The 13,843-nt window shown below is 42.7% G+C and overlaps 1 protein-coding gene across 1 annotated transcript in view; it reads left to right on the top strand.

The window, feature by feature from the left end:
* gabbr2 (gamma-aminobutyric acid (GABA) B receptor, 2) overlaps window positions 1-13,843 on the top strand; it is a gene marked incomplete at both ends in the record, with an annotated part of 395,075 nt that overhangs the window by 261,263 nt on the left and 119,969 nt on the right. Inside the window, 3 exon segments of the mRNA XM_080442500.1 lie at window positions 1,493-1,558; window positions 3,717-3,905; window positions 4,569-4,811. Of these exon segments, the coding sequence (XP_080298626.1) occupies window positions 1,493-1,558; window positions 3,717-3,905; window positions 4,569-4,811 (498 nt within the window).

Here is a 13,843-nt window from a genome sequence, read left to right as displayed (position 1 = left end):
TAAAGTAAACATACCTAAACATTTTACTTAAATTAAATAAGTACTTGAGTAAATGTACTTAGTTACTTTACACCACTGGCCACACAGATGACAGGGCAGATCGGCACGTGGGGCCGATGATGTACCGGGTGACGCAATGTGTTTTTTTTTTCAGGAAGATATTACAAACCCAGCCGTATAACTTGGCCTCCTCTATAATGCTGATCTGTTTCCTCTCCTTCTCCTTCTAACGGTTATGTTGATTGGAAACAGCGCATATAGCATTTCTGCAGGAGGAGAGAGCGTGCCTCCGCAGAGAGCTACGTGTGTGTGTGTGTGTGTGTGTGTGTGTGTGTGTGTGTGTGTGTGTGTGTGTGTGTGTGTGTGTGTGTGTGTGTGTGTGTGTGTGTGTGAGAAGAATTGTAACATTAGAGAGGCAGGGTGGAAATGCTATCTAATAAAGTCCTGTGGGCTTTTTTCTGGGTGAAAGCGATATGGGGGAACCTGTTAGTGAAAAACCCATCCCGGCGCTGATGACACAGTTTATTCAAGGCGGTGGAATGTTTCTCTCTCTCTCTTGAATAAGTGAATACAGTGAATCACAGCACAGCGTACATGTATATACATCAGCCCTCACCGCAGATTGAGTTAACATGTGTCATCCACACAGCAATATCACAGCTAAGCATCAACACATTGAAACACATTTCAGTAGGATGGTCTCTCTCCCTGGCTCTCTTTAGAAGGAAGCAGCATATCACCCCTTGTTTGTTTTTTTATACCAGTGGTGGAAAGGAACTAAGTATATTTACTCTTAAGTATTGTACTTAACCACTTAAAACCCTACAGTATATAGGCTACTTTGTTGACCGGGGTCCCCCAGGTCTCTATACTTGGTCCCCTCCTTTTTTCCCCTCTACACGAAAGCTCCAACATGTTCGCCTTCTATGACTTGCCCTCAATACAAAAACTAGGGTTTTTGTGGTTAAGTACAATTTTTGAGGTACCTTTACTGGAGTATTTGAGATGCTTTTCCTTTTTTTTATTTTATTAATTATTCCTACTCTACTACATCTCAGATATTGTACTATTTGCTCCGCTACGGTTATTTGACATATTTTAGATTAATACAACTCTAACGTCAACGGATAGATTATAATGTATTATTACAGGTGAGTGTAAGCCAGCAGCACCTAAAGTCATTAAAATCATCCCCACCTTTAACAGCTGTATCATTAAAGTGATGAACACTTTAATGCATTACTAATGGGACATTCTGCATAATGAGTGCTTTCGCGTTTGGTACTGTCAGAATTATTTTTTATGGGATGACGTCATTTCAGGTTCTATCGTTCTCTCGCAGTCAAGGCATCAATCATAGGTCGGCAAAGAGCGCCCTCTAGCGTAATCACTAAAAACATGATTTTTTGTTGGAGATCTCTTGTCAATGGTGAGGAACGTATAAATCAAACTAATGGAATCTCTCTGTGTGTTTTGTCTTGTGTTTGTGAAGGACAACGACGTGAGGATCATCATCGGACAGTTTGACGAGAACCTGGCCTCCAAAGTCTTCTGCTGTGTAAGTCCTGGACGCACGCCACTCTGTGCATGTTCAGCTCTCACCCCCCCCCCCCCCCACACACACACACCCAGGGTCTTTTTTGGGGGTTCCTACAAGCCCCCCAGAGCCACGGTAGAACAGTGAAGCGGTGTCGGGGCAGAAACCTCTCATCTCCGTATTTAAACTTTTTGTGTTTTTTCACCCTACTTGATACTTTTGAATTTGAATCCAGAAAGTAACGGGAATTTTGGACATACAGTATGAGGTTTCCACCAGAGTCCTGCAAACGGGCCGGGTACCCACGGATACCCGACGGGTACCTGCGTTTGACGGGTGAAATTTTTACTTTGATAAGATCACGAGTACGGGGACGGGCGGTACTGAACTAATCGCGGGCGGGTATCATTTTATTGTGAAAATCAGAGAGCACTGTTTCCGCCCTAACAAACAACGTCACTTGTGTAACTTAACACAGCACAACTGCACGGAGCACGCTGGTCAGTTATCTTAACTCACAAAAACACATTGAAACATCCTGTTAAACCTTCGAATTAAAACCATCTGACGACGTAAACAACGACACATGTGTGTTGCGTAGATGCGCGTTCGCGCGCGTGGCTTAAGCTCGCTCCTCCGTCTTCACTTGATTTGTGTACGAACCTGACCACTGAATGTAGCACTGTTGTTGAAGGCTGCTATCTTTTTCAACACACTTTTCAATAGGTTTTACATTTTACTCTGAATGTAATCATGGGTAAACGGGCGGACAACGGGTCGTTTATTTGACGGGCGGGGCGGGTCTGGTTCGTATTTTGAAATAATCACGGGTGACGGGTCGGTCTACGGATCTGAGTATTGACGGGCGGGGCGGGCGCGGGTTCTCAAAATTGGACCCGTGCAGGACTCTGGTTTCCACCCGACAGAGACTATATTTTCCAAGGATTTAAAGAAGGAAAAAAAAAAGAAACACCATGACATCTTCTTTTTTACTTTGCTGTTTTCATGTTAATGCGTTATCATTAGAATCTTTTAGTGTTTTTGACAATGATTTGGCGGCCCACTTGCAACACCCTTGTGGCCCGCCACTGGGCCCCCCGCCCACGCGTTGGGAACCGCTGCTGTGCACAGACAAACATGTTGTATTATGAATGTCGTTGCTGTCGGGAACAGAAACATCAAAACAATTACTTCTCGGGAAAGGAAAAAAAAGAAAGAAAAAAATAACCTGTATTCCGATGGCTCAAATTTAATTAACATTTAGTCTTGTTAATACTTTAGTTAAATATTTATTTAAAAAAAAAACACTGACACAATTAACAACTTTCACATTCAAAATGCCCTTTGAGAACGAAGTCGGGCATTCATTTTACGAACTTCAGTACTCTATACCAGGGGTCTTCAATAGGGGTCCCAGACCCCTAGGGGGTCCTCAGAGTAAGGGGGGTCCACCAAATCTTTGTGTGATGGAGAACATAAGCCCACAAAAAAGTCTAAAAGTAGATCGGCTATTTTCTGAGAGTTGGTGTTGTAGAGGGGAAAAGAGCAGACCAAGTACAGAGCCAACGGTCAAGTTGATTAAATATTGAGGGTTTACAAGGTTAACTGTCAAAATACACATTAACATGAATCCAACATATTATTAGAAATAATGCTTCATCTCTCTTTCAGCAAAGGGGTCCTTGGTTAAAAAAAAAAAAACGTTGAAGACCCAGTTGCTCTATACAAATACAAATGTGCTACTTAGTATAGGCATACAATATATCGTAAATTGATTCAAACTGGTGACAATTTAATCGATTTGATACAAAAAGTATCGCTATGCAAACGGCAGAAAAAAATAAGAAAATACAGGCTCTTTGTAAGATAATTGATTAAAAAAATGAGTTTTCAGTCATTTGCTACTGTATTGAAAAGAGGATAAGAGAAAACACAATATTGTTTAAAAAAAGAGAGAAGAAAATACTGGATTTGTTTTAGAGAAATTATAAGAAAAATATGTTTCGGTCATTTTATTCTGGAAACATTCTGGAATTTTGTGTTTAAAAAGATCGTGAAAAATCATATTGTGAACCTAGTATCGTGATTCGAATCGTATCGTGAGTTGAGTGAGTCGTCACATGCGTACTTACGTGTCCCCCTCCCTCCCTCCCTTTCTCTCTCTGCCACCATGCCACAGGCGTACAACCTGAACATGTATGGCAGTAAGTACCAGTGGATCATCCCGGGCTGGTACCAGGGTAACTGGTGGGAACAGGCCAACTCCACCAACTGCACCACCAGGAAGCTGCTGACCGCCATGGAGGGCTACATCAGCGTGGACTTTGAGCCGCTCAGCGCCCGGCAGATCAAGGGCATCTCGGGCAGGGTGGGTACTATGGTGACACCACGTGGCATCGGTGTTGATTTTGACTGAAATGTTTAATTTAGTTTTAGTCATAGTATTTTTGAATAAAATTCGATTTAGTTTTAGTCATATTTTAGTCATCTGAAATGTTCATTTTTTTGGTCTAGTTTTTGTCGACTTAATATCATAAGATTATAGTCGACTAAATGATTTAAACCGCAAGGTTCCCAGTTCGATCCCGGGCTCCCCGAGTTAGTGTCGAAGTGTCCTTGAGCAAGACACTGAACCCCTAACTGCTCCCGATGAGCAGGTTGGTGCCTTGCATGGTTTCCTCCGCCATCTGTGTACGAATGTGTGTGTGAATGGGTGAATGTAATGCACAATCTATATACAGTAAAGAGCTTTGGATAAAAGCGCTATAGAAATGCACCATTTACAATGTTTCTGCTATTTTTGAAAAATCTTGAAAATGTGTGCAAATCTTTAAATCTGTTTTTTTAAAAGGCGAACATTTTTAACCCAAATCTTTGCTTCCGAGGGTCCCTGGCACAACATATTTTCAGATGGGGGTCCGTGGCCAAATGCATATCAATTTGGGGGTCCTTGACATGAAAAAGTTTGAGAACCCTTGATCTAACCCGTCTTGTTGTGCCATTCCCCTCCCCCCTCCCCTCCCCTCCCCAGACCCCCAAGGAGTACGAGCGCGAGTACAGCCGGGAACTGCAGCAGAAGGGCGTGGAGGCCAGCAAGTTCCACGGCTTCGCCTACGACGGCATCTGGGTGATCGCCAAGACGCTGACGCGCGTCATGGAGCTGCTGCGCGTCAAGCAGCGGCACGACGTGCACCACAACTTCACCGTGGACGACCGCGAGGTGGGCAAGATGGTGCTGGACGTCATGAACGAGACCAACTTCAACGGCGTCACGGTGAGTCTCTCTTCTCTCCGCTTACATCTTGGACCACATACATCTGGACCAGTGGTTCTCAACCAGGTGATCGGCATGCATCCGTTTTTTTAAATGAGGCTGACAGTGGTGTAGAGTAACTATGTACATTTACTCAAGTACTGTACTGGGATATTTCACACAAAAAAAAAAATTGGTCATTTTATCGTCTACTCAGGCTTTTGTGAGCCCCCCAGACTTTAAGTTGCTTGATTCAGTATTTACATATTTGATATTAAGTTTATCAGACACGCCCCCCCTAACAAATACACCTTAATTCATTTACTGCCTTATTTTTTCTTATCTCTGGCTACGTTTGCCCACTTACAGTGATTCTTTTTACTTCTTTTTACTTCGTCGCTGTTGGTAGTCATGGCAGCCAGTTCCCACCTGATGTTGTGTGGGAGTTCCGTCTGCACCAGACCGTACTTAATAACTGCCAGCTTGCACACAGTCTTGAGACTAGGACTCAGGTCCAAGATGTACAGCTGTTTGGGTGTGTTGTGTGAGAGAATGATGCGATCTCCCACTATGCAACAGCATATCTCGTCAATTGAAGGATATGGCCTTTTCCCTTTGGTCTCGACCTTCTTCCAGGAGAAGGTCTCTGGCTTGAAATTCCACAGAACATTGAGGCCGTAACCACCATATATGTACAGCTCTCCATTGTAGGCAAAGGCTGAATGCATCCCGAGTCCTTCTGGAAGCTGTGCAGAAGGCGTTTTCAGCCAGAGGTTGGTCTCTGTGTCAAACACTCTGATGTTGTTGTCCCGGGCCCCAAAGCCCCAAAATACAAACATCTTTGTCCCGATGATGGTGGCAGAGTGACAAAACTTTGGAGGAGTGCCTCTGGGGCTAATTAAAGACCAGACCATCGTGGTGCTGTCCAGCTTGTAGATGTCTTTAGGGCATCCAGTGCCTCCATAGATATACATGACCTTCACCAAGACACAGGCAGAGTGGTAGACCATCCTCTCTGGAACAGTCCCAGAAACCCTGGGTGTGCACCATCTGTGAGTGTTGACGTCAAATGCATAAAGCTCGTTGAAGTACTCACGTGTATCGCGGTTAAACCCTCCACAGATGTAGATGATATCTTCTATCAGCACAGCTGTGTGGCCGTCACGCCTGGAGGGACTCTCAAGGTGACATTCTCTTCCTGTTGTCACTGGGGTCAACTTCCTCCAGCATAAAGACACTGTGTTGAAAACGTGCATATCAATATGAGCCGTGGCGCCATAATAGATCTCTCCAAAGGCGTACACGTTGTGCTCAGCCGCAACATAACAGTATGCATTTGGTGCTCCAGTTAGATGTACCGTCCAGCGTAACATTTCTCACACTTTAAAATGCTTTGTATTCGTAAAGCCTTGCTCTGAGAAACAACAGAGGCCTAATGCGTGCGCTGACGCTTATATTCGTTCAGTGGCACAAATGTCACGCAGAGTTTGGCCAATCCACAAAGCCGATCAGTTGGGTTGGCCAATCAAGGGAGCCGATGATGCGCTACACGGCAGAACACTGAACACTGTTCAGCGGTGTTGACAAATCAACAGCTGCTACGGGCAGCTGGATGTGTTGGGGAAAGTTGTTTACTGTATTGTGATGACGTTGTGATGTCGTTGCGTGATGATTGTCATTATATAGGATACCCAACGGTGTTACTCAACCTGCCTGACACTTTTATGATTTTCCATTTTCAAACATTTTCAAAACTAGCGGATGAGGCCAAAATATTGTTTTGTGAGCTTGTAGATGATTGGCTAGTTGTGCTATTTTTTGGAAAATGTTGAACGTATAAAATATTGGTTAATGTAGGGAGCACAGCTGTAAGCATGTGAATTGAGTACAATGGACCACAATGGAAACAAGCACCCTGAGGCTTTTTGTGTTATATTTTCAGCATTACCTTTGACTGCACTACCTGTACTGTTAACAAGCGTGTGAATTAAGTTTTCAATCAATCAATCAACACATCAATGTGTCTACAGGTCACACTTCAGGTAGGAGACATACAAAACATCAGTTTAGTCCGAACTTTGCATGATTCGGAAGTTACACAGCTTAGGAAGAGGTTGAGACAATAAATAACTATCTGGAGAGAGTATGCCACCAAAATCTCATTGACAGAAAGTGATTTGAAACCCTTGGTAGAACGTGGCACTTGTCCAATGTCATTTCCATTACGTCTGAACATCCTGGTACAATAAGAGATCTATACAAAAAAACAAGAAGTTGCAGGCCATCCATCCATCTTCAACCACTTATCCGGAATCTGTTTTCCCCCATTGTCGTGCCTGAGGTTTGAAGTGACACCATTTCACACCTGGCAAATGCTCCCCCATTTCTCCATGTCGAGGCCTGGGACTTTCCACTGACTTCCCCACTGAAGTGCCAATGGCAGAGGCCCTTTGAAATGGTCATGATGTCACATCTGTAGAGATGTTTGCCTAACATGCAATTTATGCATGTATGTACAGTATGTTATGTATGTTATGTTTACACACAGTGGAGCAAATGTCACAAAAGCACTCGGAGGCGGAGGCAGTAAATACATGCTCGTCTTGTGGATAAGGTTCGTTAGGCGTCCCTGTCTCGTCTTGCGTGTGTCGCCTAAAGAGATGTCGTTTGGAAGCACCGTCTCACTCCACTGGCTTCTAGATTGATCCTGGTGGCTGGGGAGAGAGAGAGAGAGAGAGAGAGAGAGAGAGAGAGAGAGAGAGAGAGAGAGAGAGAGAGAGAGAGAGAGAGAGAGAGAGAGAGAGAGAGAGAGAGAGAGAGAGAGAGAGAGAGAGAGAGAGAGAGCGAGAGCGCACATCTGTGCGCATCTAGCTCTAACAGTATACTGCTGTGGCCTGTACCACTATACAATTAATTTATAACATTATTAATATTATTACTAGACCTACCTCGGAGCAATGTAAATCGGGAACAATGCGAGTTGTTATTCCACAATCTCCGAATGCTATACAGAGTCTGAAACTACACATCCCATGTATCTTGTAGATCTGCTATTTTCAGAATGCAACACCCGAGCGCAACAAATGAAATGAATCTCAGGGCACTTTCTCAATGCTGCTCTCGGGGCAGCTTAAAGGTATCATGACATTCATTTTCACTTTTTTTATTTTCAATGTTTTATTTGGGGTTTTATGACCTCAATTACACCCAAAAAACCTGAACTTAAAACATTCAGTGGATTTTCTGTGGTCTGGAGTTTTCTGAATAATTAGGCTGAAAAGTAATCTGAGCTTGGCCCTTCGACAGTGAGGTCACTGTCGAATAATCCCGCCCACTCTCCTCCTCGCCCCTCCCCTCCCCTATCCTTTCCTTTGGGGGGGGCGGAGCAGAGGCGATGATTGACAGGCAAAATCCCTCACCAGCGACACCCGCAGGCAAAGATTTCTTTTTTCATTGCAGTTGAAAAGGCTTTAGAAATGTGAGAGAAAAACACCTGCCATTGATCACTGGAATGGAATTTTCACTTAAAACTTTTTGTACACTTTTGAAGGACCAGGACAAAGACTTTGAATGTGGTGTAAAAGTGAATGTCATTAAACCTTTAAATGATATACATACAACAACATTAATCTGCTGCTCAGAGGGCAGTTTCTCAATGCTGGTCTCAGGGCAGCTTATAGCCTTCTACAGGTATATGAATGCAACAATGTTAATTTGCTGCTCTGAGGGCAGTTTCTCAATGCTGGTCTCAGGGCAGCTTATAATCTTCTACAGGTATATATATATATATGCAACAATGTTAATTTGCTGCTCTCAGCGCAGTTTCTCAATGCTGGTCTCAGGGCAGCTATAACCTTCTACAGGTGTATATATATATGTAACAATGTTAATTTGCTGCTCTCAGGGTAGTTTCTCAATGCTGCTCTCAGGGCAGCTTAAATGATACACAATACATACAACAAAATTATTTTTGCTGTTCTGGGGGCAGTTTCTTAATGCTGGTCTCAGGGCAGCTTAAATGATATACATACAACAACATTAATCTGCTGCTCTGAGGGCAGTTTCTCAATGCTGGTCTTAGGGCAGCTTATAGCCTTTTACAGGTATATGTATGCAACCATGTTAATTTGCTGTTCTCAATGATGCTCTCAGGGCAGCTTAAATGATATACAACCACATTAATTTGCTGCTCTCAGGGCAGTTTCTCAATGCTGGTCTAAGGGCAGCTTATAACACTTGATCAATGCTGCTCTGTAAATAGCCTTTTACAGATATACTTATATGCAACAATGTTAATTTGCTGCTCTCAGGGCAGTTTCTCAATGCTGCTCTCAGGGCAGCTTAAATGATATACATACAACAACATTATTTTGCTGCTCTGAGGGCAGTTTCTCAATGCTGGTCTTAGGGCAGCTTATAGCCCTTTCAGGTTTATGTATGCAACCATGTTAATTTGCTGTTGTCAGGGCAGTTTCTCAATGCTGGTTTCATGGCAGCTTATAGCCTTTTACAGGTATAGATGCAACAATGTTAATTTGCTGCTCTGAGGGCAGTTTCTCAATGCTGCTCTCAGGGCAGCTTAAATGATATACATGCAACAACATTAATTTGCTGCTCTCAGGGCACTTTCTCAATGCTGCCCTCAGGGCATTTTAAATGATATGCATAAAACTATATTAATCTGCTGCTCTGAGAGCAGTTGCTCAATGCTGGTCTCAGGGCAGCGTATAGCCTTTTACAGGTATACTGTATATATGGAACAATGTTAATTTGATGCTCTCTGGGCACTTTCTCCATGCTGCTCTCAGGGCAGTTTCTCAATGCTCGTCTCAAGGCAGCTTATAGCCTTCTACAGGTATATAGATGCAACAATGTAAATGTTTTGCTCTGAGGGCAGTTTCGCAATGCTGCTCTCAGGGCAGCTTATAGCCTTTTACAGGTATATATATATCCAACAAAGTTAATTTGCAGCTCTCAGGGCAGTTTCTCAATGCTGGTCTCAGGGCAGTTTCTCAATGCTGGTCTCAGGGCAGCTTATACTCTTCTACAGGTATATAGATGCAACAATGTTATTTTTTTGCTCTGAGGGCAGTTTCGCAATGCTGCTCTCAGGGCAGCTTAAATGATACACATACAACATCATTAATTTGCTGCTCTGAGGGCAGTTTCTCAATGTCTTTTAGTTCTACTGGATCTCTTCTCCACTAGTCACTCACTTACATTTTAGTATAGTTTTCTTTTTTTGACGAAATGGTCATTATATTTAAGTTTCAGTTTTAATCATCATAGCTATGTTTTTATCTCGTTTTTATTTCGTTTTCTTCAGCGAAAAAAGATAGTCGATGAACATTTTTCGGCATAGTTTTAGTCGACAAAATCAACACTGCCTGTGTGTGTGTGTGTCCGTACATGTATCCGTCAGTGAGCAGCTAATCTCTGTCACTGTTGGTCCGATTGCCGTGAAAGTTTGACAGACACTCCAATTTTTTCAAATCTGCCTCATAGTGACGCTATAACAGAGCACTTCACGTTTTGGCCTATAATTCTAGAAATGTAGGTCGTACAATCAACCATTTTTTTCTCCCCTCCCTTTTTTTCTTTACTCCCTAGTAAACCCAGCCCGGCCGGTGAGCAGTGCACTTTTCCAGTTCAACTCTTGAGTTCACAGTAACTCTCAGGAATAAAAAGGAACTACCTTTATTCAGGCGTATACACAGTCAAATCCTCCAATTTAATTTATCCATTCGCGACTCCGAGAGAGCATACAAATGGAACCACTTATGGGGTCTGTGTGGTTCCATTTGTATATGCTCTCGAAGTATAAAATACCACTGAGGACTTTACTTGTGTACGTTACAAACACAATCGAAAAACATCCGCCCGCCCACACAAACAAACAAGCGCCCGGCGGAAACATGGGAATGCCATTTCCTTCATGCATCTATGATGTAGTTTCGGAAGGTACTGTAGACAACAGAAGGAGCTCTTCCACTGGCCGTATAGCAGCTCCTGTGGCATATTGCGGTCGCATATATATATAGATATAGATATAGTGGTTAAAGTATGTTTTACAAAGTAGCTAGTAACTAAAGTTTTCAAATAATTGTAGTGGAGTAAGAAGTACAATATTTGCCTCTGAGATGTACTGGAGTAGAAGTAAAAGTATAGACAATTGGAAATACTCAAGTAAAGTAAAAAATAAATACCTTGAAATTGCCCTCAAGTACGGTACTTGAGCACATGTACTTAGTTACTTTACACCGCTGGTATTGATCAAGCCATTGGCCTCAGGGAGGAAAGCTGACATTTTAACACGGAGACACACACACACACACACACACACACACACACACACACACACACACACACACACACACACACACAGAGAGAGAGAGAGCACTGTGTATAGGCCTGCTGGAAGCTGATGGCCACCAGGGCATTGCTCTTCAAAGCCGGGGGTCTGGGGACCCCCCAGGCATTCTTGAGGGGGTATAGTTTACTATCACAGTAATTCATTAGTGATCTAATGATTATAATGTTTAATGTTTCAGTCAAACAGTCAAACGTCTTTTCATATCAGGGTCTCTATGCAGTTGGTTCCCAAACTGGGGGTCGGGACCCCCAGGGGGGTCCCCCAGATTAGCTTAACCCATTAAGACCTGAAGCCGATTCTTTCACATTTTTGAAAAAAATATAAAACATTTTTTTTAACAATTTTTCTAAAATAGCAGATCTACAAGCTCATAGCGCGGCACTCGGTGCCGCGCAATGAGCTTGTAGATCTGCTATTTTTGAATAGCCAAAGAAACCTAAAGTGACACAGATGCGTAATTTTAAGACCTTTTTAATACCAAATTGGCCATACATAAGAAAGAGGCAAACATTGTGAAAATAGCCGATCTACAAGTTCACAAGCGCAGTGCGAGGCGCTGTGAGCTTTTAGTTTGCCTATTTTCACAATACGTATCCGTGGAACCGCAAGTCAAACTAAACTATGTCAATTCTAAATGCTTTTCAGAGTGGGGGGGGTACCCAGTTCAACTATGATTATTTTGGGGGGGTCGCTTTGCTCTGAGTGTAATGTAAGTTTGCTCTATAGAGTAGTAATAGTGGCTGCCATGTTTTTCTCCGGCTCAGGTTCCACAGATAGAAATCAAATTCATTCCTCCATAGACATTTCAGAGAATCCTGATAAATCTTTTTATCTCTTCCTTTTATACCTACTCAAAAAGGTTTCATGACCCACAAGTGGGTCCCGGGCCTATTGTTTGGGAAACACAGTTCCGTAGACATGGTAGTTTGATACTGTTATACTGCTTATACTGTTGGATTATGCTTTTAATGTATACACAGTCACATCAGTATCAAAGCCACACGTTGTGAACTTGTAGATATTCTTTTTGGCAGAGGTATAAATCGTGTGTGTGTGTATGTGTGTGTGTTCTCACCTGAAAGCCCAGAGGATGTCACAACCGAAGCCCACAAACGATTGACCCGAACACCATCACCCCCCCCACACACACACCTACACACACACACACACACACACACACACACACACACACACACACACACACACACACACACACACACACACACACACACACACACACCTTCAGCCATTTTTCTCACCTGCGAAAACAAAGTGATCGCTGCTTCACCCTCCTCCACACTTTCACCTCTCGAAAACACTCTCTCTCTCTCTCTCTCGCTCTCTTTCTCTCTCTCACACACACACACACACACACACACACACACACACACACACACACACACACACACACACACACACACACACACATACCACACACACACACACACACACACACACACACACACACACACACACACACACACACACACACACACACACACACACACACACACACAAACACACACATGCAGTCCCAAATTGATATTTTCATCGGCCCACAGAGGTGACATGAGTGTCCATGTCCTTTGAATAGCCGACAACCAAGGGGGTTGACCTGTGTGGATCTGTGAAGCCTCGTATAAAACAGCATTTATAGTGAGTTATTAGATTTCTCATTTAGTCTCTCTTTGCTTTCGACCATGTGGATTTAATCACACAGCCGTGACATTGTCATTCTAATTAGAGCCAGGAGAGTCAGATTTGTCTTTTATATACTGTGTGTGTATGTATGTATGTATGTATGTATGTATGTATGTGTATATATATATATATATATATATATATATATATATACACACAGTATATAAAAGTTCAAAATCTGGAATGTTTTTGAAACATGTTAACAATACAAATCTTGTATAGGGGGTCCCTGGCACAAAATATTTTCTGATGGGGGTCCGTAGCCTATTACGTATTAATTTGGGGGTCCTTGACATGAAAACGATTGAGAACCACCGCTCTACAACATCAGACAATACGTTTTGACTGACCTGTCCTGTAGTCGCTTATTTTGGGCTTGTTTGCATAGACCTTGTTGCTTGTTGGCAACGCTGACACACATACTGCACACACACACACACACACACCAGTGGTGTAAAGTAACTAACTACATTTACTCAAGTATTGTACTTAAGTACGATTTTGAGGTATTTTTTTTACTTTACTGGAGTATTTACAAATTTCAGTACTTTTACTTCTACTCCACTACATCTCAGATGTAAATATTGTACTTTTACTCCACTACAGTTATTTGAACACTTTTAGTTACTTTGCAGATATACCACTTTAGCCCTATTTTATACATAGACTATTTGAAAATAGCCGATCTACAAGCTCACAACGTGTCGCATCGCGACGCGTTGTCAGTGGCGTTCTTCCACCACTGACGCACGCACACACACACGCATGCACGCACGGTAGGGCATTCACGAATAGTGATTTTTAGCATTCGAATTATTCAACCTATAAGTATTCGAATATTCGATTAATCGATTTGATTATAATTTTTATTATAATTTTTTTTTTTAATGGCATTGATGACTCGACTCAAGGAATGCGAGTTGACGTCACACCAGAGCTCACAGCTGCGTGTCTGCTGTAGAAAAGCCACAAAAAAAAA

Source organism: Gymnoscopelus braueri (genome assembly GCF_963280865.1).
Source record: "Gymnoscopelus braueri genome assembly, chromosome: 11".
NCBI classification, from domain to species: Eukaryota; Metazoa; Chordata; class Actinopteri; order Myctophiformes; family Myctophidae; genus Gymnoscopelus; species Gymnoscopelus braueri.
This window is presented reverse-complemented; position numbering and strand designations above follow the sequence as displayed.